Source organism: Salmo salar, chromosome 10, assembly GCF_965601325.2.
Source record: "Salmo salar chromosome 10, fSalSal1, whole genome shotgun sequence".
Taxonomy (NCBI): Eukaryota; Metazoa; Chordata; class Actinopteri; order Salmoniformes; family Salmonidae; genus Salmo; species Salmo salar.
The window spans coordinates 88,260,001-88,286,566 of record NC_138300.1 but is presented as its reverse complement, the minus strand read 5'-3'; the positions used below and the strand labels follow the sequence as shown (position 1 = coordinate 88,286,566).

The following is a 26,566-nucleotide window of genomic DNA, read 5'->3' as shown; positions in this document are numbered from 1 at the left end:
GATATTCCACCAGATTTAGGCTTTTTTCCTGGGCACACAGAGACAGCACAAATATTTACTATCTGCTCTTCAGACTGCAAGCTGAACATGACGGCACACAAGAATAGAGGGGGAAGTTACATTTTTAATCGGACGATTTTTTGCCTTCAAGCAAACAAGCTGAATACAAGAAAGCTAGCGCCAACACACACACACACACTTTTTGTGTCCTTCGGCAAATTCTCCTTTTTCACTATGGCATGAAGTACAAAAAAAATGAAGAGGAGAAGAGAAGGAAAGGGAAGAGAAAACGTCCCCACAGAGTTTTTCTCCCTTCCTGGTGCGAGCGCGGGCCCCCGCAGAGCTCCTATGTAATTTCCAGTCCCTCAGAATTCAGGTATTAATAAAGGCCCCATGGGGAACTGCACACAATATAACCCTACATTTTCAGGCATTATGAAAGGACGCCCCCAGGGTCTTTGGCTCAAATGTATGAAATGCAGGCATTGTAAAAAAAAAACACCCCAGGGGAGTCCCCCTGCAATAGAAATCTGCTGAATTCAAAGCATTTTCGGGGCCCTGGTGGGAGCCATTACTCCCTCTGGAAGCTTTTTTTTCTATTTTTTTACAAAACATGTGTTGCTGACATGTTGACAGATTGCTGTTTAGGTGCACAAGCCGGGTCTTTTCAGAGACAGAGCACCGCACTCTGCCAGAGGCTCTCAGTGCCCAAAACTGGTACCATCCATATTTTATAACAGGGAGAGGAAAGTAGGCTGGAAGAGAGAGAGAGAGAGAGAGAGAGAGAGAGAGAGAGAGAGAGAGAGAGAGAGAGAGAGAGAGAGAGAGAGAGAGAGAGAGAGAGAGAGAGAGAGAGAGAGAGGAGAGAGAGAACGATAGAAGAGGAATAGAAAGACAGAACGAGGGAGGGGAATAAAATGGAGAGAGGGAGAGAGAGAGAAAACTTTGTGAAAAATGAACCCTGTGATGAACAACAACCCTCCTCCGCCTCACCCCCACTTCTCCTGCTCTCTGCACGCTGTGCCCCCCTTCCCTCCTCTCAATCCTCCTCTCCTATAGGCAGGGCTCTTGCTCTCCCTGGAAAACCTGAGTTTACAACCAGCTGTGACTGCATTTGTATCTGTGCCAAGGGCTTAGTGGAGGAATCTTCAGCCCACCCTTAGGCTCCAAGCTGAGGGAGGGAGGGAAGGAGCGCAGGAGGGAGAAAGAAGGAAACGGAGGGAGAGAGACAGAAAGCAGCAAAACCAAGCTAACACCAATAAGATGTGATATACCCACAGTCCAATGTGTTTACTCTGTCAAACACACTCGAATCAAAATAGCTTTTACTTAATAGACGGAAACAGACAAAACCACACACACACAGTACCGTATGATGGTGTGCGCACACACACACACACACACACAAAGTGTAAAGAAAGGAGCTGTCTGTTGATTTTGCCTCAGGTTGCAGACCTCTCTCATCCCAACCTCTTCTCACTAGTCTCTCACTACTACTCTCCCTCCCTCAACCACCCTCGCCTTCTCTTTCTCTCCATCTCCCTCAACCACTCTCATTCTCTCCTTGTCTTTCTCCCTCCCTCTCGGTGGAGGAAAGTGATCTGTGGCTTTAATAAGAGCCCTGTCCTCGTGTCGGATCCAGCTGCCACCATGACGACAGGCAGGAAGGAGAATGGAAATGTATTCATGGCGTTGGGAACCTGGGGCGAGGGGGGCACGGGGCACCCTAGAGACATCCAATCACCCAGGGACCCCTGCCTTAAACAGACACTACCCTCTCCTTTCTCCCTCCCCCCCTCTTTCTAGACAGATTCCCTGGCAGGCAGGCTAGGGGCTCCAACACCATGCCCACCTGCTGAGGAAAGAGAGCACAGCTGCACCCAGAGATAGAGAGAGATTGAGGAGGAGAAATGATATGATCTTAGAGGGAGAGCGAGAGAGAGAGAGAGAGAGAGAGAGAGAGAAAAGAAGAAGGGAGAGAGTGAAATGGAGCAGTAGTGAGAGTCAGATTCCAGTCTCCTCGTCTCATGGGTGACCGTGCCTGGCAGACAGAGGGCATACGGGGCATGCCGGAGCTCGACCTAAATGTCCCAACACCCTTACCCTCTACCAAACACACACAGCCTGTGCTTCATGTTCTGCATGAACACATACACAAGTAAACACCAGTATGCTAGCACTTGCAATAGCCTTATGTCTTAGAATGTATGCATGTTTGCATTTGTATGTATGAGACCAGATGTGTATCTGTAAGAGGAAACTAGCTATACATCAACTGCCGAGTTGTTAGAAGGATGCTGAAAGTGTCATTCTCCCACTCCCCTCTCTCTCTCTCTCTCTCACCCTCGCTCTTTCTGAGGTGAGGGTGTGAGTAATACAGTGCTTTCTAACTGCCGAGTCTGTAACCCCCCTCTCTCACACATACACACTCTCTCTCTCTGCCCCCTCTCCCTCCTCGTCTGCGCTCCTAACAGCTCTTTTCAGTCTCCTGAAGGCGGGTTAACTAGCGCTCACCTCCTATTTGTATCTGACAGGCTGAAGCACCACCCCCCTCTCCTGACTGACAGCTCTCTCACCCACCCACAGAGCTCCACTGTTCAGCACCAGCACTGCCTACCTCGAAACTCTCCCCCTCTCTCAGTATCTTACCGTATAATCCTCCTTCTCTCTATCTGCATAGATACCCTGGACACTTCTGTGTGTGTGTGTGTGTGTGTGTGTGTGTGTGTGTGTGTGTGTGTGTGTGTGTGTGTGTGTGTGTGTGTGTGTGTGTGTGTGTGTGTGTGTGTGTGTGTCAATGTGCTAACTCTCTGCCCCACACTTTCCCGCTGCTATGCCACATGGGTTGAAGAGCAGAGGTGTGTGTGTATGTGTATGAGATGGGGGGCAGTCTGCTATATATAAACCAGCCAAACTAAACAGAGGATTGCAGCATAAACACAGGGCCCCCACAGAATGGAGTGGAGGACGAGCCCGTTCTGGCTTGAGGAAGGTGGGGGAGGCAGCGGGGTCTGAATGGTCCCATTGGCTCAGGCTGGCCCACTAGTTCTGTGTTGGTGCCTGTGGTGTCTTAACCCCGGGGCCCACACCTCCTCCTAACCCACCCCCCAGCACTCAGCTCCAGCCCTGCCAGGCCGTGGGGAGGCGGGCAGGGGCGGGGTCATCTGTGCAGTGCCGCGGGGAGAGAGGGGATGCAGATGGAGGGGTTCTCACAGCCAGAGCCCAACCTTGACCGGTCGCAGGGCAGCGGAGCGGAGCAACGAATGTTCTCCATTTGATCTCTAGGTTTTTTCCAAGCTCTCCTCAGGGAGCCAGTGCTACAGATTTCTTATCCTGTTGAGACTCTCCACTGACTCTTCCCACACAACGGCACGCATGCACAGATCAACTTCTAGTATCGGTCTCTCTGGCACGCACACACACACACACACAACCGTGCATAAGGTCTAACACACCACTCCATGTTCCACAGAAACACAGACGTACACACAAAAAACGCAAATTAAATGAAATAGAAAAAACACACTACACAGGCCTATGTCAAGGAAATAGACATCCTCTAACAAACACACCGCTTCCACACAACACACCGCTTCCACACAGCTAACACAAAACACACCGCTTCCACACAGCTAACACAAAACACACCGCTTCCACACAGCTAACACAAAACACACCGCTTCCACACAGCTAACACAAAACACACCGCTTCCACACAGCTAACACAAAACACACCGCTTCCACACAGCTAACACAAAACACACCGCTTCCACACAGCTAACACAAAACACACCGCTTCCACACAGCTAACACAAAACACACCGCTTCCACACAGCTAACACAAAACACACCGCTTCCACACAGCTAACACAAAACACACCGCTTCCACACAGCTAACACAAACACACCGCTTCCACACAGCTAACACAAAACACACCGCTTCCACACAGCTAACACAAAACACACCGCTTCCACACAGCTAACACAAAACACACCGCTTCCACACAGCTAACACAAAACACACCGCTTCCACACAGCTAACACAAAACACACCGCTTCCACACAGCTAACACAAAACACACCGCTTCCACACAGCTAACACAAAACACACCGCTTCCACACAGCTAACACAAAACACACCGCTTCCACACAGCTAACACAAAACACACCGCTTCCACACAGCTAACACAAAACACACCGCTTCCACACAGCTAACACAAACACACCGCTTCCACACAGCTAACAAACACACCGCTTCCACACAGCTAACACAAACACACCGCTTCCACACAGCTAACACAAACACACCGCTTCCACACAGCTAACACAAACACACCGCTTCCACACAGCTAACACAAAACACACCGCTTCCACACAGCTAACACAAACACACCGCTTCCACACAGCTAACACAAACACACCGCTTCCACACAGCTAACACAAACACACCGCTTCCACACAGCTAACACAAACATGGCCTCTCCAGCAGAGTCAACAGCAGCAGGAGGAAGGATGTATTGCAGTGAGTTTTCCTCTATAAAGGCCCATCCCCGGACTAGACTAGACTGGACTGGCAGCCAGAGTATGCTAAGAGCAGCTCATAGTCTGGCTGATCACAGGGCTTCTGTACACTGGGTGGCCTATTGGTCATAAAAACATTTCAGGGATGAAAACTAAAACATAAAATCTAATGTGGCCTGTTGGGACTCTTATTAGCTGAAAAAGATGAGAGAGAGAGCGCACGAGAAAGAGACAGGGGTCAGATCAGGGGAGACTATTACCCCATTAGGGCTCAGAGGGTGGAGGGGACAGGCAGAGAAACCACGTGTTGAAAAGGGGGTTTTGGGTGAGGCGGTGGAGGGAGCAGAGCAGCCCTTCAGCTCAACAGGCTGCCCAAACAAAGCTCTGGCCCACCAGGCCCCTACCAACACAGCTGCACAGCCCCGATACAAAGACCCAGTCTAGAGTTACTGCTTCTCTCGGATACGCCCAGGCAGAGCAGGTCTGTGTGGGCCATGGAGTGAAAGACCAGCATGCAGCACGCAGGGGGATATTACAGGATTCCAGGTGAAATTCACCGGTCACGCTGGCTTATGTCAGCCATGGAATGGAATTACTCCATGGCATTATGCCTGTGCTCAGTCCCCCTGCAGACACTATGGCCTCCCAGACCATTATGCCTGTGCTCAGTCCCCCTGCAGACAGTATGGCCTCCCAGACTCACATGTACTCAGAGTAATAGGAAATTAATGGAGCCACTTTATGAACCTGCTGCCGAGTGGCTGAATTACCTGCCACTTGTCTAAACACCTGGGACCCATCCTCTAGTCTACTGCCATCCCACAAGATGGCCTCCCAGCTCTGATTACCACCCATACCAAGATGGCCTCCCAGCTCTGACTACCACCCATACCAAGATGGCCTCCCAGCTCTGACTACCACCCATACCAAGATGGCCTCCCAGCTCTGACTACCACCCATACCAAGATGGCCTCCCAGCTCTGACTACCACCCATACCAAGATGGCCTCCCAGCTCTGACTACAACCCATACCAAGATGGCCTCCCAGCTCTGACTACCACCCATACCAAGATGGCCTCCCAGCTCTGACTACCACCCATACCAAGATGGCCTCCGATTCTGTGAATCCCTAATCAAGTAAGCATGTGTAAGCACACACACACACACACACACACAGAGTGGTGGCGTGTGTTTATCCCCAACAGATAGAGGGACGGAGGCAGCACAAGGCAAAATCCCAGGGGTGCCACAGAGAACTTAAAAGGATTCGTCAGTGAATGTTTTTTAATTTACCGTTCTTTTCAATAATAATATTAAAGCTGAGGTCCGGGGGGAATACCAGCCACCAGTCGAAGCCTGGGATTATTCTGCAATCTCCACCACTCACTCCCTGGGGACCGTATGTTTTATTTCATTTCTTTCTTTTCTTCCACTCTCTTCACTCAGCAACATGTAGTTCTCCCTTGACTCTGAGCTGAAATCACATCTCCCAGCCTTCACTCTGACAGGCGGAGGAAGGGAGGGAGGGAGGGAGTCGCCAAAGAGGAACATCAGTGTGAGACACGTCTCAGTTCTGGGTCATCCAGTGTCGTTCAGCATTAGGGTGTACGCAACACAACACGTAAACGTTAAGTATCTAATGTCCAACCAACCCCTGGGTCACTTATAGTCATACACCTACCCTGTGTGAGCTCAGGCCATGCTCCCTCTCCCTGTCTGAACTCACACTAAGCCCCCCATAGTCCCCAACATGACTCCCCCTCCCCTATCAAATGCACACACACACAAAATCGCGCTAAGGGCTGTTATGTTAGGAGCTTGAGTGGCTCTGTCGATCGTTTTTGCGGTCATTAAGGAGCCTTGATTAATCTGGAACCAGATGCCCCTGCAGGGCGCCCTTGAGCCTTCCATTAATTCCAACGCTCCTAATAACTCCTATTGTGTGACCTGTGTTAGCTTTAAAACAAGTCTGTCCCTTAGGAACACTAAACAACACTGGTGTTCGTGGCGTATGACTACAGCCAACAGCAATAGGAGCCCGGGGGGGGGGGGGGGGGGGCCCTTAGCCAGTCAGATCCAATCACGTGTCTAAGGCTTGAAGTGAAATATCAAATGTAAATGCGCTCACATATCTCACTTGTTTAGTCTACAAACCTCTAGTACTCCAAGGTCTGAATGGAATGAAACTGAGATGGGTCAAAAGGTACAACACTGGATATACATACCAAAACAAACCCAGTCAGACAGTCACATAAGGACACAGACACAGGGCCCGATTCAATCCAGTCTATCGTAGCAATGTGTATGTACTCACACACCTCCTTATTCTGAAAACTGCAGGCCTTTAGCTACCCGTGATGGGAGTCCACCCAGCATTTACACATTTCCTACAATTCAAAAATATAATGACTATGCGGAAAAAGTTAATTGATATGCTACCATTTAAAGATGCACTATGAAGACATTTCTCTGCCATTTCCTGGTTATTACAATTCTTACACAGTACCAGTAAAAGGTTTGGACACACCTACTCATTCAAGGGTTTTTCTTTATTTTTACTATTTTCTACTATTTTCTATGGAATCACGAAGTAGCCAAAATAAAAATATATTTTATACATTGCAGAATAATAGTGAAGACATCACAAAAAAGGAAAAAAAGAAGAAAAAAGTGTTAAATCAAAATAGATTTCATATTTGAGGTTCTTCAAAGTAGCCACCCTTTGCATTGATGACAGCTTTGCACTCTTGCATTCTCTCAACCAACTTCATGAGGTAGTCCCCTGGAATGCATTTCAATTAACAGGTGTGCTTTGTAAAAAGTTAATTTGTGGAATTATTTTCCTTCTTAATGGATTTGAGCCAATCAGGAGTGTTGTGACAAGGTAGGGGTGGTATTCAGAAGATGGTGTTTTACCAAATAGGGCTAAGTCCATATTATGGCAAGAACAGCTCAAATAAGCAAAGAGAAACAACAGTCCATCATTACTTTAAAGACATGAAGGCCAGTCAATCTGGAAAATGTCAAGAACTTTGAACATTTCTTCAAGCGCAGTCGCAAAAACCATCAAGCGCTATGATGAAACTGGCTCTCATGAGGACCGGCACAGGAAAGGAAGACCCAGAGTTACCTCTGCTGCAGAGGATAAGTTCATTAGAGTTACCAGCCTCAGAAATTGCAGCCCAAATAAATGCTTCATAGAGTTCAAGTAACAGACACATCTCAGCATCAACTGTTCAAAGGAGACTGTGTGGATAAGACCTTCATGGTTGAATTGCTGCAAAGAAACCACTACTAAAGGACACCAATAAGAAGAAGAGACTTGCATGGGCCAAGACACACAAGCAGTGGACATTAGATTGGTGGAAATCTGTCCTTTGGTCTGATGAGTCCAAATTTGAGATTTTTGGTTCCAAACGCCATGTCTTTTTGAGACGCAGAGTAGGTGAATGGATGACCTCCGTTCCCACCGTGAAGCATGGAGGAGGAGGTGTGATGGTGTGGAGGTGCTTTGCTGGTGACACTCAGTGATTTATTTAGAATTCAAGGCACACAACCAGCATGGCTACCGCAGCAATACGCCATCCCATCTGGTGCGGGCTTAGTGGGACTATCATTTGTTTTTCAACAGGACAATGACCCAACACACCTCCAGGCTGTGCAAGGGCGATTTTCCCAAGAAAGAGAGTGATGGAGTGCTGCATCAGATGACCTGGCCTCCACAATCACCTGACCTCAACCCAATTGAGATGGTTTGGGATGAGTTGGAACGCAGACTGAAGGAAAAGCAGCCAACAAGTGCTCAGCATGTGGGAACTCCTTCAAGACTGTAGGAAAAGCATTCCAGGTGAAGCTGGTTGAGAGAGTGCCAAGAGTGTGCAAAGCTGTCGCAAAGGGTGGCTACTTTGAAGAATCTAAAATATATTGTGATTTGTTTAACACTTTCTTGGTTACTACATGATTCCATATATGTTATTTCATAGTTTTGATGTCTTCACTATTATTCTACAATGTAGAAAATAGTACAAAAAGAAAAACCCTTAAATGAGTAGGTGTGTCAAAACCTTTGACTGGTACTGTAGTTCGCCCAATTTCATTTTGTGACAAAACAACCAAGTATAGTGTAGAGAATCATTGTACCATTTAAACCGCTGTGAAATATATTTTCCATAACAAAAATGTTTGTATTTTCAGCGGATTGAAGCTGGTGTACAAAACAGAAAGTAAAATGTAAGAACGGGAAGCATAGAAATAGCGTACATAGAACAGATCTACCTTTCTTCTTAGACTTGATTTCTATGTGAATGACAGATCTATAAGTCACATTTCTATGTGAATTTGGTTGGGTCACCCAAAACGTTACATAATGTAGCTTTAAATACTACAAGGTATTGGATTGATTGAATTGAAAGGTGGTAACGACCCGAGTCCCCTGGCCCCAAAAGAACCCAGTGTTTGTGGATGTAGCCCACCCTGTGTGTATCTTACCTGCAGTGTAGTGTATTCATTTCAGTGTGGGTATGATGTCTTACCTGCGGGGCAGTGGTTGGTGCGGTGGTCAGTCAGCTTCGCCAGACACTCAAAGTCCTGCTGGCAGTTGTCGCAGGTGAAGATGGACTCATCGTCCAGGTCATCATCCCCAATGCGGTCGTCATGGCTGGTGACACTGTGGTCCCCATCCTCTAGGGCTGCACGCCGCTCCTTCCTCGCTGCCTCACGGTCCAACGCAGCAGGGACATCTGGGACAAAAACACAGAGACAGGGAAACTGAGTACCAGCATGTGACTCATACAGAACTACTGATCTACTGGAGATTGGTCAGAGGTCATAGATTATTTTTTGATTGAGTCCATTTGTACCAGTAATTGACTGGGACAAGCACTATTTCAAGTCCATCTCATTCTAAAGATGTCCCTGGTCACATGACCTGTGTGTGCTCTCTAATGGAGGGTATATGCGAGGTGGCATTAGAGGGTGTATAAGGACTCAGGGCTCTGGAGGGAGATGGCTCATGCCAGCCTGTGTGCCCACGCTGCCACTCATGGCATGCAGAGAGGAGGACCAGTGGAAAAATGGGCCTCCACAATCCTCCCTCCACCATTGTGGCTCCATTTTCACACCTTATTATCACATTAAACGCTCTGTTCCAAAAGGACTGCACTGGAGACTGAGGAGGGAGGGAGGGAAAGGGACAGATAGAAAGAAAGAGAGATGGAGAATATCAGTGCAGAAGAGGAGGGTGGTAAAGAGAGATGGAGAGGGAGTGGGGGTGGTTTTGCTGGCTGGCTCCCTAAGGCTCCACATCCTGTCTAATCATGGTGGACTTGTGCAATCAGAGGAGAGCAGGAGGAGGCCATTCCTGTACTCCACAGCTTTGATTTGGCAGTGCCCAGTGCTCTGCCTGCCCGCCATTCTGCTGCTGGTAATGGGCTCTGGCCCATGACCCCAGCCCCACAGCACAACTTAGGTTTTAGGTAGGTAGGTTGGTAGGGAGAAAGAGAGAGAGTCTGGGCTGGATCAGGGAGATAGAGACTGGGTGTGGAGGTGCTCTAATTCCACACTCGTCCTCTCGGGTGAGCAATGCGGAGGGTGGATGGTGGGATGAATGGATGGAGGGATGAATGGAGCATTTAGGGGGGAAAGGAGTGGGAGGGAGGGTTATGGCCATCTGTCCAGTGGTGAGAGCACCGTCTGGACAGGGAGGAGAGTGGCCCCTAACTGATGCTACACGGACACAGTCCTACACCGCAGTCACAAAGAAACAGGCACCTTACACACAGACTACATATACACATCTAAACATGAACATAACCACATATTCATTGATATGCGCCTTAAACAATCTTTCATCCATGACAGAGGAAATGCATATTAGCAGTCAAACACATGCACACACATGAATGCACAATCAAACTAACATTAATACATGCATGTGCACACACACACACACCGTCATTCCCCCAGGTGCCCTCACGCCAGAGGTATGGGTACTGCCAACTCCAGTACATGCCAGCACAACCGGCTACCATGACAACAAGGGAGGAGCCAGATGGGACCTTGCTCTTCCCCTCTCCACCTCTCCTCCTCCTCCTCTTTTCCCCCTCTCTCCTTCCCTCTTCTCCACAGGGCTCAGGGAGATGGATGGGGCTCGGCAGGAGGAAGAGGAGAGGATGAGAGTGCCTGGCACGGTTGGGAGGGTGTTTGGTGGGGGGGGGGGGGGGGCACCCCATGCCATCCAGCAACCCCTCCTCAGCCCCCCACCACCCCCACTCTGCAGCAGCCCCCCTCCCCTCCAGTAAGCCTTTCAAATCTCTGATGGAGGAGGGGGTCTCAGGAGGGGGGTCCGGAGCAAACTTCATTTAGAGGCCTGCTACACAGTGCTACTGCCTCCGTCATTAGGCCTCCCTGGATGTGCCTGCTACTGGGGAAGATTGATACGGTGGTGGTGCGCTCCCCAGCTGTACCCACTGCAGCTCCAGCAGTGGCCCTGATGAACACAGAGCACACTATTTATCTGGAGGGAGGAGATGAGAGGATAATGGTCCTGATTGGCGGAGATTCGTTTTTCGGTAGAGGTGACGGATACTAGTCAACTTAAACAAAGTGAGCTGGCTTCTTTACCTGGTTTAGACCACACCACTGTAATAGGACTCACAATGGATAGATAGGAGAGGGTGTACAGCTAAACACTACTACACAGTTGCAAAGTCTAACATCGGCACCATATCTAAGATAAAGTCCTATAGTTGAATGTCATCATCCACACAGCAACACTGCCCTCACAGGCAAAGACAAAATACACTACAATATTACCCAACCAGACGCACACACACCTAGATGTGCCGTAATGTGTGCTGAGGTCATTACTAATAAGGCTCTGCAGAGTCGTTTGAGACGCGCAGACTGTTTTCAAACATAATTCAATTTGAGGGGAGGAAACCGAAATGAAATGAGGGCTTACGTTGGTAGTGGTGTCCAAGGAGACTTATGATTTCTAAATGGCCATTCAGATGAACAAGGCCTCTTTATGCCCCCAGATATATTCTGAGGGGCCATATTTCTCATCGAGACAGCCTGCTTTCTGCCTACCTGTCTGCTAGGTTGGAGAGCTAATGCTGCACAGTGCTCTGTCAATGGTTAATGACAGCACTGCTAGTGGCCAGTTTTCCTCTGCGAATAGTAAACAATAATGTTCCTAGATATCATGTAGCAAACACAAATGACATGTCTGTGTGAGGTCAATAAGGTCGTAGGTCAAACACCTTTCTCTGTTAGGCAGGCATGGCAGTTGCCAGAGAGTATTCTGACAAGATAGTTGTGGAGATGATTGATGCGTTTCATCTTAAAATACGTGCCGTTTAAACTCAATGCTCCTGACCACTGTCTGCATAAAACAACAATACCTACCCAACAACAAATTTTACCCTCACAAAGACAGTTTTAACGGACCCCATTACATTATCCTATACCCCCTCTCCTCCTCTACTTTTGCTTTCATATGTTTGTTTTATCACTCATTTAATAGTCCACTCCTGGCTGGCCCCCTCCCCGGTCTCCCATCCAGAGTAGGAACACTTAATGAGGGCCTGGGGCTTCCAGGGGTGGGGGAGTGTTGGGGACACAGGCAGGGTCTGCGTGGCGTGCAGCAGCAATCCCAGCAGCACACGTCATGTCTCCCTGTGCCAGCTGGAGCTCCTGTCCCCCACTCTGCGGAGAGCCATTATCTCTGAGTCACAGACCGTCACCACGCCAAGAGGCCAACCAAAACACACACACATTTACACAAACACATAGTACACACGCACATACATTTACATACACACGCAGTCAGATAAAATTAACTCACATACACAAACACGCACCAGACTTGCGTTCAAATACTATTTCAAATATCTCAATTACTTTTACATACTTTGGAAGTAAGTTTTTATTTGAAAGACAAGTAGTTAAATGTAAAATGTATTTGGAAATAAACTTGGAAAGTATTTAAAATACATTGACTCAAATACACTCCCATGCATTTAGCCTAGGTATTTGAAAATACTATTTGAAATAAGTATTTAAAAATACTGTCAAATACAATTTAGCCGACTATTCACATACTTATTTTGGGCTATGTATTTGAAAACAACACTGGTGTTAGTGGCGTATGACTACAGCCAACAGTAATTGGAGCCCGGAGGGGGGAGGGGCCTTAGCCAGTCAGAACCAATCACGGGCCCGAAAAGAAATACCAGATACACATGTATTTTAACCCAGGTCTGGGGCGCACTCAGACACACATCGTGAACTTGAAGAAACAGGTAGGACAAATCTAAGAATTCAGAGAGAAAATGTACAATCTCCATATATCCCCCTCCAAAAAAATCACCTGGGACAGATGGGGTGAAGGTGAGAAAGAGAAGAAGAGGGGGAAAGTGGAGAAACACTTGGAGAAGAGGTGTACATTTAAGAGACCAGTGGAGTTAACATGGTGAGAACATGGTCCTACAGTAATGATAGGACGGTCATCTTAACCCTTCCCCTTAACATCTACAACTGGACTGGCACTTCCTGGTTGTAGAGGGGAAAGGAATCACTGCATACCAGCAGGTTGTGCTCAAAGTAAAACCCTTACAATATACTGTAATAATCAGTAATTGTTTTTATTTCAATTCGCTTTAATGCTATGGAGATACAGTATGCTGAGAGTAATCATTCGCTCATTGGCAAGTGTACTTTCAGATTTTATTAAACTAATTATTTCCTTATGAATAAGGTCACACTTTTCATATCTGCTGATTAAGCCTCATAGATAGTGTGTGTGTGTGTGTGTTTATGAGAGGGAGTAGGGTGTCTAATGTTTGTAGATAATGCCCCTCTACCGCTCTTGCTCCCTCTCAGAGGAAAGGCAAACAGACATGTTTGTGTGGGGTAATTAGATGAAGAGAAGTGAATTAACAGAATCCACAGAGCAGTGGTGTTGCAGAGGAGAGCCCCGCCTTGCTGGGACCCGCTAATTACCGCTCGTTAGGTTGATATGTTTTTTTCCTCCTGTTTTAACGGTGCAAAGCTCCAACGTGAGATTTGGAAATAATTAGGAGCTGGGCGATGTGGGCTTAATGGACACCGCCAGGCATGCGACGGGGGAGACATGACAAGACAAAGGCAACAGCAAAGACAGAGAGTCTCTCTTTCTCCCTCCCTCACTGCACCACCAGAGTACAGCGATCACCATCTTAGAGGTACACGGAGGGGGATGGATCTGTGGGCAAGTAAAGAGATCTACCCTCACCTCTTATAATCAGCTTAACAAATATTATTTGACTTGGAATAAACACCAGCTGAACTGAAATACTAGTGAAATGTCTGGGAATGTTCAGAGATGCTCCCTCCCCTCCACTCAAAATGCGTAGAACCAAAACCTACATTAAGTGCCTTTTTGAGTTTTGACATTTAAAGTGAAGCTTGTTACAATCCCCCTGGTTAGTTCTAGTCCCAATGTCCTGACCTCTGGAGGCAGAGCAGTTTCCTATTACTCATACAGTGGGCACGCAACGGAAGTGAGACTTGATCGTACTGTACACAGAGGGAGAATACAGGCATACCGCAAACGGAATACAGACACTTTAATGGAGTCCTCAGAGACAGTGAGTGAGTGAGTGAGTGAGTGAGTGAGTGAGTGAGTGAGTGAGTGAGTGAGTGAGTGAGTGAGTGAGTGAGTGAGTGAGTGAGTGAGTGAGTGAGTGAGGAGAATAAACTGTATGAGCGGTTTGAGCACAGAATCAGGACTAGGTGTTGGAGCAGTGCTGTGAGCCAGGACGGAGGCCTGTTTGGGACACACTTGCGCTAAGAGAGGCGTAAATATGCAGGACACCCGGCCCTGGGTCGCCCAAACACGGCCCGGTACACCACTCCACCGCCATCACTATCCAGCCTGCCTGGGAGTTAGAAAAATACGAGCTCCAAGTTCCACAAAGCCAGTGTTTTTATAAAAAAAACAACAAGAGTACAAGCACACAAACACTCAAACCAACCGGCGGCAGCCAAGTGAAGTATAACATGGATGGACTGCAAATAGCTCTAGCGGAGTATGTTTGAGAGGGGATTCAGAAGGAATGCTCCACTTTACTGTTACAGTATGTTTGAGAGGGGATTCAGAAGGAATGCTCCACGTTACTGTTACAGTATGTTTGAGAGGGGATTCAGAAGGAATGCTCCACTTTACTGTTACAGTATGTTTGAGAGGGGATTCAGAAGGAATGCTCCACTTTACTGAGAACATGAGTCAGGTACAGCACATAGACAGTAAGAAAAACAGGCCTGGTGGGGTAATTAGTTGAAGTCGGAAGTTTACATACACCTTAGCCAAATACATTTAAACTCAGTTTTTCACAATTCTTGACATTTAATCCTAGTAAAAATTCCCTGTCTTAGGTCAGTTAGGATCACCACTTTATTTTAAGAATGTGAAATGTCAAAATAATAGTAGAGAGAATGATTTATTTCAGCTTTTATTTCTTTCCTCACACTCCCAGTGGGTCAAAGTTTACATTACACTCAATTAGTATTTGGTAGCATTGCCTTTAAATTGTTTAACTTGGGTCAAATGTTTTGGGTAGCCTTCCACAAGCTTTCCACAATAAGTTGAGTGAATTTTGGCCCATTCCTCCTGACAGAGCTGGTGTAACTGAGTCAGGTTTGTAGTCCTTGCTCACACACGCTTTTTCAGTTCTGCCGACACATTTTCTATAGGATTGAGGTCAGGGCTTTATGATGGCCACTCCAATACCTTGACTTCCTTGTCCTTAGGCCATTTTGCCACAACTTTGGAAGTATGCTTGGGGTCAATGTCCATTTGGAAGACCCATTTGCGACCAAGCTTTAACTTCCTGACTGATGTCTTGAGATGTTGCTTCAATATATCCACAACATTTTCCTCCCTCATGATGCCATCGATTTTGTGAAGTGCACCAGTCCCTCCTGCAGCAAAGCACCCCCACAACATGATGCTGCCACCCCCGTGCTTCACGGTTGGGATGGTGTTCTTCGGCTTGCAAGCCTCCCCCTTTTTCCAACCAAACATAACGATGGTCATTATCGCCAAACAGTTCTATTTTTGTTTCATCAGACCAGAGGACATTTCTCGAAAAAGTACAATCTTTGTCCCCATGTGCAGTTGCAAACCGTAGTCTGGCTTTTTTTATGGCGGTTTTGGAGCAGTGGCTTCTTCCTTGCTGAGCGGCCTTTCAGGTTATGTCGATATAGGACTCGTTTTACTGTGGATATAGACACTTTTGCACCTGTTTCCTCCAGCATCTTCACAAGGTCCTTTGCTGTTGTTCTGGGATTGATTTGCACTTCTCGCACCAAAGTACGTTCATCTCTAGGAGACAGTCTCCTTCCTGAGCGGTATGACGGCTGCGTAGTTCCATGGTGTTTATACTTGCGTACTATTGTTTGTACAGATGAACGTGGTACCTTCAGGTGTTTGGAAATTGCTCCCAAGGATGATCCAGACATGTGGAGGTCTACATTTTTTCCTTGAGGTCTTGGCTGAAGTCTATGTAAACTTCCGACTTCAACTGTACCATTGTATTCACTATGCCTGGTAAATGTTTCAGCAAGGTCAAAACTATTAATTGAGTGAAAAAAACATGTGTGGAATATTCTGAGTGACCAAGGCCTGTGGCTCTCACTGTTCAGGAAAAAATGTAACACTTTGTGCCCTTAAAATAGCCACTGCTGATCACTATGGGAGGGTCACTGGGTTTACAGTGTGAGAAAAGGTTATTTACCATTTGTACAGTGTTGTATGAATCTGTGATCCTCCTGAACTGGCCTCTAGGCTTCACGTCCGCTGTCAGGTGCGTCCAGTATGGGTACTAACAAAAGGTCTGGAGTCTGGAACATACAGACACAGGCTGAGCAGGTGCAGCCGGACGCAGCCGCATCGCCCCCCGTCTCTCTGGGGAGCCCTCTCCTTCTCCCAGTAAACAGGGGGACCTATTTAAAGCAGGCCTCTCTACAGCTCCCCTGTCCTCTGCCGACTGTGTTTTCAAAATACAGGGCTCCCCCCAGGGAGCCAGCAGAAGCACTGTGTACCAGGCTCAGTGTGTCTCTCCCCCATCCCCCCCCCCCCCCCAGAGAGGCAGTGAGGCAGGGGAGCGCAGCACCCAACACCAGCCCCTCCACCCAGAGAGGCTGATGAAAACCAAAAGGAGTGTCATGGAAGGGAGCGAATTAAATCACACACAAACAGCCTGACAGCTGCTCACCAATGCCATCACCTGTTCCAGCCCGTGGCTTCACACACACGCTAGCACACACCTCCTCCTCGCACATTAAAACTGTTTTCCTGTCGTTGCCTTGGGGAAATTAAAAAATATATTATGGACCTCCAGAGGTTTATATAGGGAGATGGAGAGAGAGAGAGAAAAAAAAGGAAGAGGGAGACAAATGAGAGAACGAGAGAGAGAGAGAGAGAGAGACACGTGTCCTCTTTTTCAAACTGTCCTCTAGTCTACATCATCAAGATGTCCATACATTAGTTAGCGAGGACAGAAAGGAGGGTCGTCCTCCTGTGTCTCAGTCTGCCCCTTGTAATATCTTCTTCTCCTCCTCCTCTTGCTCCTCCCTCCTCTCCTCCCTTCAAGGGGGAAAATAAAACCAGTACATTCTTTCCCCCGGACGGCTGGCGCACACTCAGGTTGGAGCCCGGAGGGGACTAAAAGCGTGCACAGCCACGAGACTGACTGACATCTCACTTTGCAGAGAGAGAGAGACAGTGGAGTGATCCAACACACACTGTTAAAGGGACATCCTGGAATCAAAACAACACACACACACTATAACCCAACAAATACACAGACATAACACACAAACAACGCACAAAACTTTCAAACTAATGTGTAAACATCCTCCAAATTACAGTACACGTGATTTTTTTAAACTAATTGAATCCCTGACTGTTGGATTGGAAGTCTGATATGTTTTCAATAATAATAGTCTTTCTGGAAACTTTCTACTTCTAAAAATGTGTGCATGTGTTGTGATGCTTATGCCTTTGATGCCTATAATGTTAGCTTAGCATCTCATTTAGCATCTCTGTCTGCTGCACTGTCCTTACACCACTCTGTTCCTATAGCGAGAACACCACACTGTTCCTATAGCGAGAACCACCACTCTGTTCCTATAGCGAGAACACCACTCTGTTCCTATAGCGAGAACACCACTCTGTTCCTATAGCGAGAACACCACTCTGTTCCTATAGCGAGAACACCACTCTGTTCCTATAGCGAGAACACCACTCTGTTCCTATAGCGAGAACACCACTCTGTTCCTATAGCGAGAACACCACTCTGTTCCTATAGCGAGAACACCACTCTGTTCCTATAGCGAGAACACCACTCTGTTCCTATAGCGAGAACACCACTCTGTTCCTATAGCGAGAACACCACTCTGTTCCTATAGCGAGAACACCACTCTGTTCCTATAGCGAGAACACCACTCTGTTCCTATAGCGAGAACACCACTCTGTTCCTATAGCGAGAACACCACTCTGTTCCTATAGCGAGAACACCACTCTGTTCCTATAGCGAGAACACCATACTGTTCAGTAGTGAGGTCACAGACAACACCCACAGCCCAATGGTGTAATGGCAGGGCCGGGGGGGAAAAAAGCCCTTCTCATTGGTGTCGCTGATGCAACGGCCAGCCAATGGCTGTGGGAGGAAATGAATGAAATAATCTAATTCAGCTCCATTACAGCCCCTTATCGGCCCTTTGCTCAGGGATATGAGACTACTTTTTCCACCATGAATCACAGTCCACATGGACAGGGTGCAGTGTATGTGTCTGCATTGATTGTGTATTTAAGAGGTCATGGAGAAACCGTCACCTCGCAAAATTCTGCCTGTAGCATAGCGTGTATATAGCCAAGTTATCGCTAATCATTGTTTTTCACATTTACATTTTCAGTCATTTAGCAGACGCTCTTATCCAGAGCGACTTACATTAGTGAATGCATACCGGCCCCCCGTGGGAATCGAACCCACAACCCTGGCATTGCAACCACCATTGCAAACACCATGCTCTACCAACTGAGCCACAGGGATACACATTGTGTATTTATTATTACCCGTTATTACTTTTCTATTATTTCTCCATGTTTTTCTCTCTGCATTGTTGGGAAGGGCCTGTAAGCATTTCATTGTTAGTCCACATCTGTTGTTATGAAGTATGTGACAAATACAATTTGATTTGAGCATGTGTTGTGTGCTTAACCCTGGTGTTCTCTATCAGACAGTGAAGCAGGAGGGTCTTTCCAACAGGAAGCCAGCAAAACAAGGCTGAACATCACAGCTCTGGTGGCACTTATTAAAACATCACCACTGACGGCCCCTCCTCCTTCCACAGAAATGACAAACGTCTGTACTACTCTCCAAAAACTCACTCTCTGTCCCCCCCCCCCCCCTCTCTCGCTCCCTCACTCCATCTCACTCGTCCTCTCCATGCTTTCCACCCTCTCCCTCTCTCGGTCTACAGTGTCAGACCTGGCTCATTTTCTGTCTTTTCTCTTTTCCGTTTCTCCCCCTCTGGGCCAGGGAGGGATGTGTTGTTTTTCTGTCTCAAGGAGGCTGGGGTGGAGGGTGGGATGTGGAGAGGAGGGGGTAGGCAGGCACCTCCTGTGGGACAGAGCGAAGGGGCCCTCTGAAGTCCTCGGGGGTGGGGGGTGCTCGTCCCTCAACCATAGCGCCCCCCCCCCCCCCCCCCCGCTGCTCTTTCCAAACTCAACACACATTTTCCAGAGAACGGAAGGGGGAAAAATATTTTGATTTAATACCAGCAAAAGCCTGCCAGTGTCCTTGTCGACATCATCTCCCAGGGAATAAAAGGAAGGAAGGTTTTTTAGATTTTTAAATAAGAAATGGCGGGCAGCCCCCCTGAGCCTGAACACAGGAGCACAAACAAACACAAGAGAGAGAATGATAGAGAGAGATTGTGTGTGTGTGTGTGTGGAGGGAAGAGGTGAAGAGAAGCAGCAGGGAGGAAGAGAGCAGAGCTAGTGAGAGCACTGGGACTCCCCTTCCTGCTGTATCTCACACATAAAGCACTTTCCAGCCACCCAGGACCTCAGTCAGCACCCCCCCCCCCCACACCAGAAGCCCCTGCCTCATCACACCCTCGGGGCCTCACTTTCCAATTCCCCCTCCCAGAAGAACCGACAGAGTGAGGGAGGGAGAGAAGGAGGGCAGAGAGAGAGAGCACCGTTTAGATAAAGAACATTCAGCTCTCTTATCTCTCACTGCTGTAAAATAACATAATAAATATTCTCCTTCCTAATGTTGGGCTGACTCAAAGACTAGAGGCCAACATGCCACCATAATCAGTCAGTCACCATCCTCATACCGTGTTCTGTAATGGGTCCATTAAGCTGCTGCATCATCTCCAGGTACAGCCATACCAGTGACTCCATGGGTGTGACTATGGGTCTGCACTGCATGTAAAGAACATTGAAGTGGGTGCCATGCTTTAATCAAATGGAATCCTTAACAAATGATCTTGATTGCATTCACCATGACGCTATTTGGGCCCATCAGGAACCCATCCCACTGCTGTGCTATAGGCCCTATGTGAATAGCTGGATAAAGCAGGCTGGGAGGGAGGGAGGACAGGGGCGTTGAATCAGTGCAGCTACTTTACCACCAAAACCTCAAACAGGATGTGAGACTGCTGGAGCCCCAGAGTCCTGTCTGCTCTAACATGCAGGCCTGGACATCAGCGTCCTGTGAAAAGCTCTCTCTCCCTCACGCCATATCTCCCTCTCTCACCCCCCTCTCCCTCGGAGCAGAACATTCTGGGCCATATGGAATTGATATTATATATATTAAAGATTCTGATTCAGTGGGTAGTCTGGCGGTGGACCTGGAATGTGACATATAGAATCTAATCTGTGTTGCAGATCTGACAGCTGCCTGGCAGGCTGCACACTTCTGAATAACAAAGCGGATACCTGTTTGGACGGACGATGAATCCCAGTTCCCTGCAAACTCCGATGACTCGCCTTCTTCTACTGCTAGAGGGAGGGGGAGAGAGAGAAGAAGGAGAGAAAGACAAAAGAGAGGGATGCTTAGAAATACATACAGTATCTGTAGGACTACATAATTTGGTGGTTTATCTTAATCTACATGACAATGCCTTAAAAACACAAAAGGTAGACCTCAAAACAAGTGTTCAATCATTCATTAGCAGGGTGGTTGGGTGGGAGAAAACATCAAAGGTCCCCTCTCCCTGTCTGTCTACCCTGAGAAACTGGGAATGTGTTCTCCTTGTTTTGATGTCCTAATTTCAGAGGTGTGAGATATGTAACAACAGCAACCAGATCAGAACAGGAAGGTGTGATGAAGGTTTTCCTGGGCACTGCAGAGGAAGGAAGCGCCAGTGGCACACAAACAGGAAATGGCAGTAGTCAGGAAACAATGAGGACCCCACCCCCTCCTTCCCCTCAACCCCATGGCCCAGGGTATGGGCCAACAACAGTTAGTAGAAGCCACGAAAACAACCTGACATGAATCAAAACTGTTTTCTTTATTAGCGAGAGGAGGTGGTAAAAAAGTCCCAGAGCTAGTACGTAGACACTGAGTTTTTTTTTGTTCATGTGTGAATTCCCCACCTAAGTTTAAATAAAGTTGAGGGAAAATAAAAAGCTTATTCCACACCAAAATACTAACAGACCCATTCCAGAAAAAATAACACACTCCTCTTAATGGTCTGAGTGTGCAGATTGGACCATGCAGTGGCCAGTCCATTTTCCCATCATGCTCTTGGTCTGTCCAGGCAGAACTCAGCAGGGTGGTCAGAGTGGACTCCACACCAGACCAGTAACACTGTATTTCATATTCCCCAACAAAGCCAAGGGCAACAGACCCTGTTTTCCATTCTTCAACCATTCCATGTTCATTTCATGAGTGCGATCCAGATATCCAGAGCTGGGACCAGTGTGTCGGCCAGACTCCAAGAGGACTGGCCTTGTTGCTGATGGCCTAGAGCTAAAACCCAGCAGGCTCCCAAGCCCCTGGAAGACTAGGGTCAACTCTGGTCCTGCACCATAACATCTCTCTCCATCTCTCCATCTCTCACTATTTCTCTTTCTCTTCCCTGAGCTAGCCAGGACTCTGTCGAGAGAGAGAGTCTGAGCTGCCAAATGGCAGCGCTTCAGCTTGAGCAGTGTCTCTCAGTAGTACCTTTTCACCATTCATAGAGTATTCCCATAGTACTGAAGACTCAGAGTTACCTCTCTCTGGGTGAGGAGAGATCATTCTTCAGGCGTGTTTGGGGGAAACTGTGGGCTGGATCTGGACCAAGGTACCATTAGGACTGTAGTCGGTACGGGCCCAGACTGCTCTTAGATCCTCCTAGAGGACATTTAGTGAACTCCAGGTGTTGTCTGCAGCCCATGGCTCATACATCAGGTGCTCGGGAGGGATTCAAGGCACTATTTGGACTGTCATATACAGGAATTATACTATTTGGGGAAAAAAATGGTAATTTGTCACGCCCAATGAGGCATTTTCTTAGGAACGAGGACACAGTCTAAACCCCACTGTGTCATAACACATGCTAGATCCAATACAAACGGCGGTCAAAGTCTACAGTCAGTTGATCTTCTTTAAATAGGTCTAGCCTGCAGTGGACCTGTTCATTCCTAGACACTGCTTTCCCAGCAGAGGAGGAAAAGCACTAAATTACACCCAATCAGGGCTCCCCTCATCCTCCATTTAGCGCTTCATTAGAGGGGGAATATTAAAGTGTAGTCAGGCAGAGAGGAGAGCAGAGCAGGGTAGAGGAGGTGAGATGGTTCTTTCTACAAACACAACTACCCAGTACTACTGCACTCAGCTAACCTGCAGGCAACAGCACACAGCAACCCCATCCACACACACACAACTGTACACACAGCTCCCCAGCTAAAACAAGTGAAGCTCGGGACACTACCAGGCACCAGCCTCCCACACAGAGCTATAGTGCACTGGGTGTGATGCAGAAAAACCGTCCATCTCTGATGGAAGCAGACAGGATCATTACCAGCTTTAAAAACCTCATTTAGAGATGGGGGAGATTACAGACACCTATTGATTGGTCTGGGCTTTCCTGGAATGATTTATCTCCAAATGTTGCTAGATTATGTTTTCTAACCTTTATTTAGATTCCATAGATTCCATTCCACTACATTTGAGAATGCAGAAGGCAATCATTGGGATAGAGTTCAGAGGCAATGCAGATGCTCACACTATACACTGAACCATACACCGTCTTGTTGCGATGGAGAGGTAAGGGACGGGGAAAAGGAGGGGAATGCCAGTGCTGACGGACCGGGGTTTGGGGCTTGGCCCTTGAGATGTGGACACAGGACGGGATACAGATGTTTCCCGGAGAGATTGGTCCTGCGGGCGAGACCTAGCCCACATGACCAGAAACATACACTGAAAACAGCCCGCGGAGGATAGAGACAGACCTCACACCACGATCACCAGGCAGCCAAACAAAGCAAGAGAAACAGACAGAGAGAAAGAAAAAGAGAATGGGGAGATAAAGATAACGATCATTAGAAAGATATAAAAACACCATTCTAATAAAAGCGTGACCGTGGGGAATTGCTCGTCTTCATTAGCAGAGAGGATATATTTATTTATTTCCAGATGTCCTCCCCCTGCCTGCGTCCCATGTGTACAGAGCACTGTTCATGTGAACCCTGAAGCCAGCGGGAGGTAGAGAGAGAGAGAGAGAGTAGTGGAGAGGGAGACTGCTAAACAGAGGCAGAGAGAGTGGGAGTATGTAGCAGAGAAAGAATGTAAGGTAGGGGAAGTATATGCAGAGTACTACTTTATATACAGTAGGTCCCTCCCCTGTTTTTAAATTCCCTCAGAAGCTCTGTGACATCATCATTAACCTACAGTAAAACAGCCCTGTGAGGAACGGGGGGTCTAATGAATCCAACATGTTTCAGTAAGTTACCTTGGATACCCTCTGTTTCCTACTTACACTGACCAGCCTTTGCCAAAACACACACCGGGGCTGTGAGAGAAATGGGAAACCGATACCTAGAACTCAACAACAAGAATGGGATCCCCGTTTGCCCTCCTCCCCTCCCAGTCCACACACCACTGAGGTGTGGTTCAGCCCCTCTTTCACCAACTGGGACCATTTCCGCAAATCAGAACCTAAGTTACAGACTGGGTGTACTCAGTATTGGTGTTCCTCCCTGACCGTTCCACTATAACAGTCCCCTACCATCTCTTAACACCTGTCAGTATTATACTGAGAGTATGTGAGCCAGGTAGAGAATGGTTAACTAAACACCTGCATGTTAACCAGAGTATCTGAGCCAGGTAGAGAATGGTTAACTAAACACCTGCATGTTAACCAGAGTATGTGAGCCAGGTAGAGAATGGTTAACTAAACACCTGCATGTTAACCAGAGTATCTGAGCCAGGTAGAGAAGGGTTAACTAAACACCTGCATGTTAACCAGAGTATGTGAGCCAGGTAGAGAAGGGTTAACTAAACACCTGCATGTTAACCAGAGTATGTGAGCCAGGTAGAGAAGGGTTAACTAAACACCTGAATGTTAACCAGAGTATCTGAGCCAGGTAGAGAAGGGTTAACTAAACACCTGCATGTTAACCAGAGTATGTGAGCCAGGTAGAGAAGGGTTAACTAAACACCTGCATGTTAACCAGAGTATGTGAGCCAGGTAGAGAAGGGTTAACTAAACACCTGCATGTTAACCAGAGTATCTGAGCCAGGTAGAGAAGGGTTAACTAAACACCTACATGTTAACCAGAGTATGTGAGCCAGGTAGAGAAGGGTTAACTAAACACCTGCATGTTAACCAGAGTATGTGAGCCAGGTAGAGAAGGGTTAACTAAACACCTGCATGTTAACCAGAGTATCTGAGCCAGGTAGAGAAGGGTTAACTAAACACCTGCATGTTAACCAGAGTATCTGAGCCAGGTAGAGAAGGGTTAACTAAACACCTGCATGTTAACCAGAGTATCTGAGCCAGGTAGAGAAGGGTTAACTAAACACCTGCATGTTAACCAGAGTATCTGAGCCAGGTAGAGAAGGGTCAACAACTCCTAGCTCCCAGAGGGAGCACACTGTGTCTAGCAGCATCGCAGGGGCAGGCTCCTCTCCTACTCCCTCCCTCTTTAAACTATTATTTAAGAGATTGAAAAAAACAAAGCTCGACCCAATCCTTGACACAATTTATTTCTATATTATTGAAATTCCTCTGTTAATTGCTGCTCTGGCGGTGGGAGCGTGTGCTGCTATTTGCATTTCTGGGCCCTGTTAAGCTGTAACATCATGACACACCAGTGAATGTAGCTGGGGTAGCGTTGCTGTCGGCAACACAGCAATCAGCGTAGCAGCGAACAGCACGAGGGTAGAGATCAAACGAGACCACTCTCAACGACCTCACAAACAGCGAGCGTGAATTTACCCGACAAAAAGCCCCTGTGCCCATAAGGGGGATGGGAGAACAGCGCTGTGTCCCAAACGCGCCCTTTCTAAATGAGCCCTTTCTAAACGAGCCCTTTTATTTATCCAAGGAATGGTGCGTATGCTCCTCCACAGAACGCAAACAAGGTGCGAGGGACCTCGGAGAACACACCAGACCAGACCCCCGATCAGACAAAGAACCTACCTCACTCAGCCTCTTCATTCAACCCCAAACACACACAAACAACTGTGCTCCGGTCTACCCCAGGGAGGGCCTTGCATTGACAAAGAGACTGCTCAGGTACAGGCAGTAAAGACAGCCTGAGTCTGCAGCCATATCCTAGACCAGCGTTTCCCAAACTCTGTCCTCAGACCCAAAGGGGTGCATGTTTTGGTTTTTACCCTAACACTACACAGCTGATTCAAATGATCAAAGCTTGATGTCTAGTTGATGAGTTGAATCAGCTGTGTAGCGCTAGGGCAAAAACGTGCACCCCTTGGGGTCCAAGGACAGAGTTTGGGAAACGCTGAGCTAGACCTTCTGTTAATACACTGTAGAACACAGGGCTAGTGCTAGACACATATAGAAAGAAAGGATAGAGAGACGAAAGGCTGCTACTTTATGCAGATTGGATAATGAACACTAACAGAAGGACATGTAAAGTGTGTGTGTGAGTGAGAGCTCTGCAGACCTAACCAGAGAGCGATCTCACCTGGGCCCAGCTCCACTGCAGCCGTCTGCAGGAGAGGTAGACACAGAATACCTAATGTGTGTGGAGCCGCTCCCCTGGCCAGGAGGGGCGGGCTGCACAGGCCTGCTGCTGGCCCCCGGCCATTCTGTCTGATTAAGTCTTCTACACTTAAGGGATAAAACCTTGCTCTCCCTATCTCCCACTGGAAGCCATTAGCAGCCCCCTATTTGCAGGTCCATGAGTGTGTGTGTGTGTGTGTGTTGTACAGAGCACGTGTGATTGTATGAATTTTTTAAATGCATCCGATAGTGTGTGTGAGTGTACAGGCCTGTGTGTGTATGTATGTGTACTAGTGTGTGTGTGTGTGTGTGTGTGTGTGTGTGTGTGTGTGTGTGTGTGTGTGTGTGTGTGTGTGTGTGTGTGTGTGTGTGTGTGTGTGTGTGATACTAGAGTGTGTGTATGCATTTCTTTAAGAACAAAACTGCAGCCCTACACCCTGGGAGCCTACCCGGCAAGCAGCAGCAGTTTGTTACAGCCCAGAGCAGAGCCCTGCTAGAGCCTGAGCCAGACCCCTTCATTAACATGAACTCTTACTGGATCCACAGGCCCACCGCCTCAGCCCTGCACCCTCCCATACCCCCTTGCCACAACACCCACCACACTGCATCACCCTGCACCCTCCCATACCACAACATCATCCTGCACCCTCCCATACCCCCTTACCACAACACCCACTACATCATCCTGCACCCTCCCATACCCCCTTACCACAACATCACCCTGCACCCTCCCATACCACCTTACCACAACACCCACTACATCATCCTGCACCCTCCCATACCCCCTTACCACAACATCACCCTGCACCCT

The 26,566-nt window shown here is 47.7% G+C and overlaps 1 protein-coding gene across 3 annotated transcripts in view; it reads right to left on the bottom strand.

Moving 5' to 3' along the window:
• Positions 1 to 26,566, bottom strand: part of LOC106560867 (zinc finger protein 423) — a 138,853-nt gene that overhangs the window by 93,292 nt on the left and 18,995 nt on the right. For 2 of the 3 annotated variants that reach the window (XM_014124251.3, XM_014124254.3), the window contains exons 2-3: positions 20,516 to 20,578; positions 9,054 to 9,260 (exon numbers count right to left, since the gene is read on the bottom strand). In XM_014124251.3, coding sequence (XP_013979726.1) covers positions 9,054 to 9,260; positions 20,516 to 20,578 — 270 coding nt within the window. The remainder of the gene's footprint in view (positions 1 to 9,053; positions 9,261 to 20,515; positions 20,579 to 26,566) is intronic. The other variant, XM_014124252.3, reaches the window with a different exon arrangement.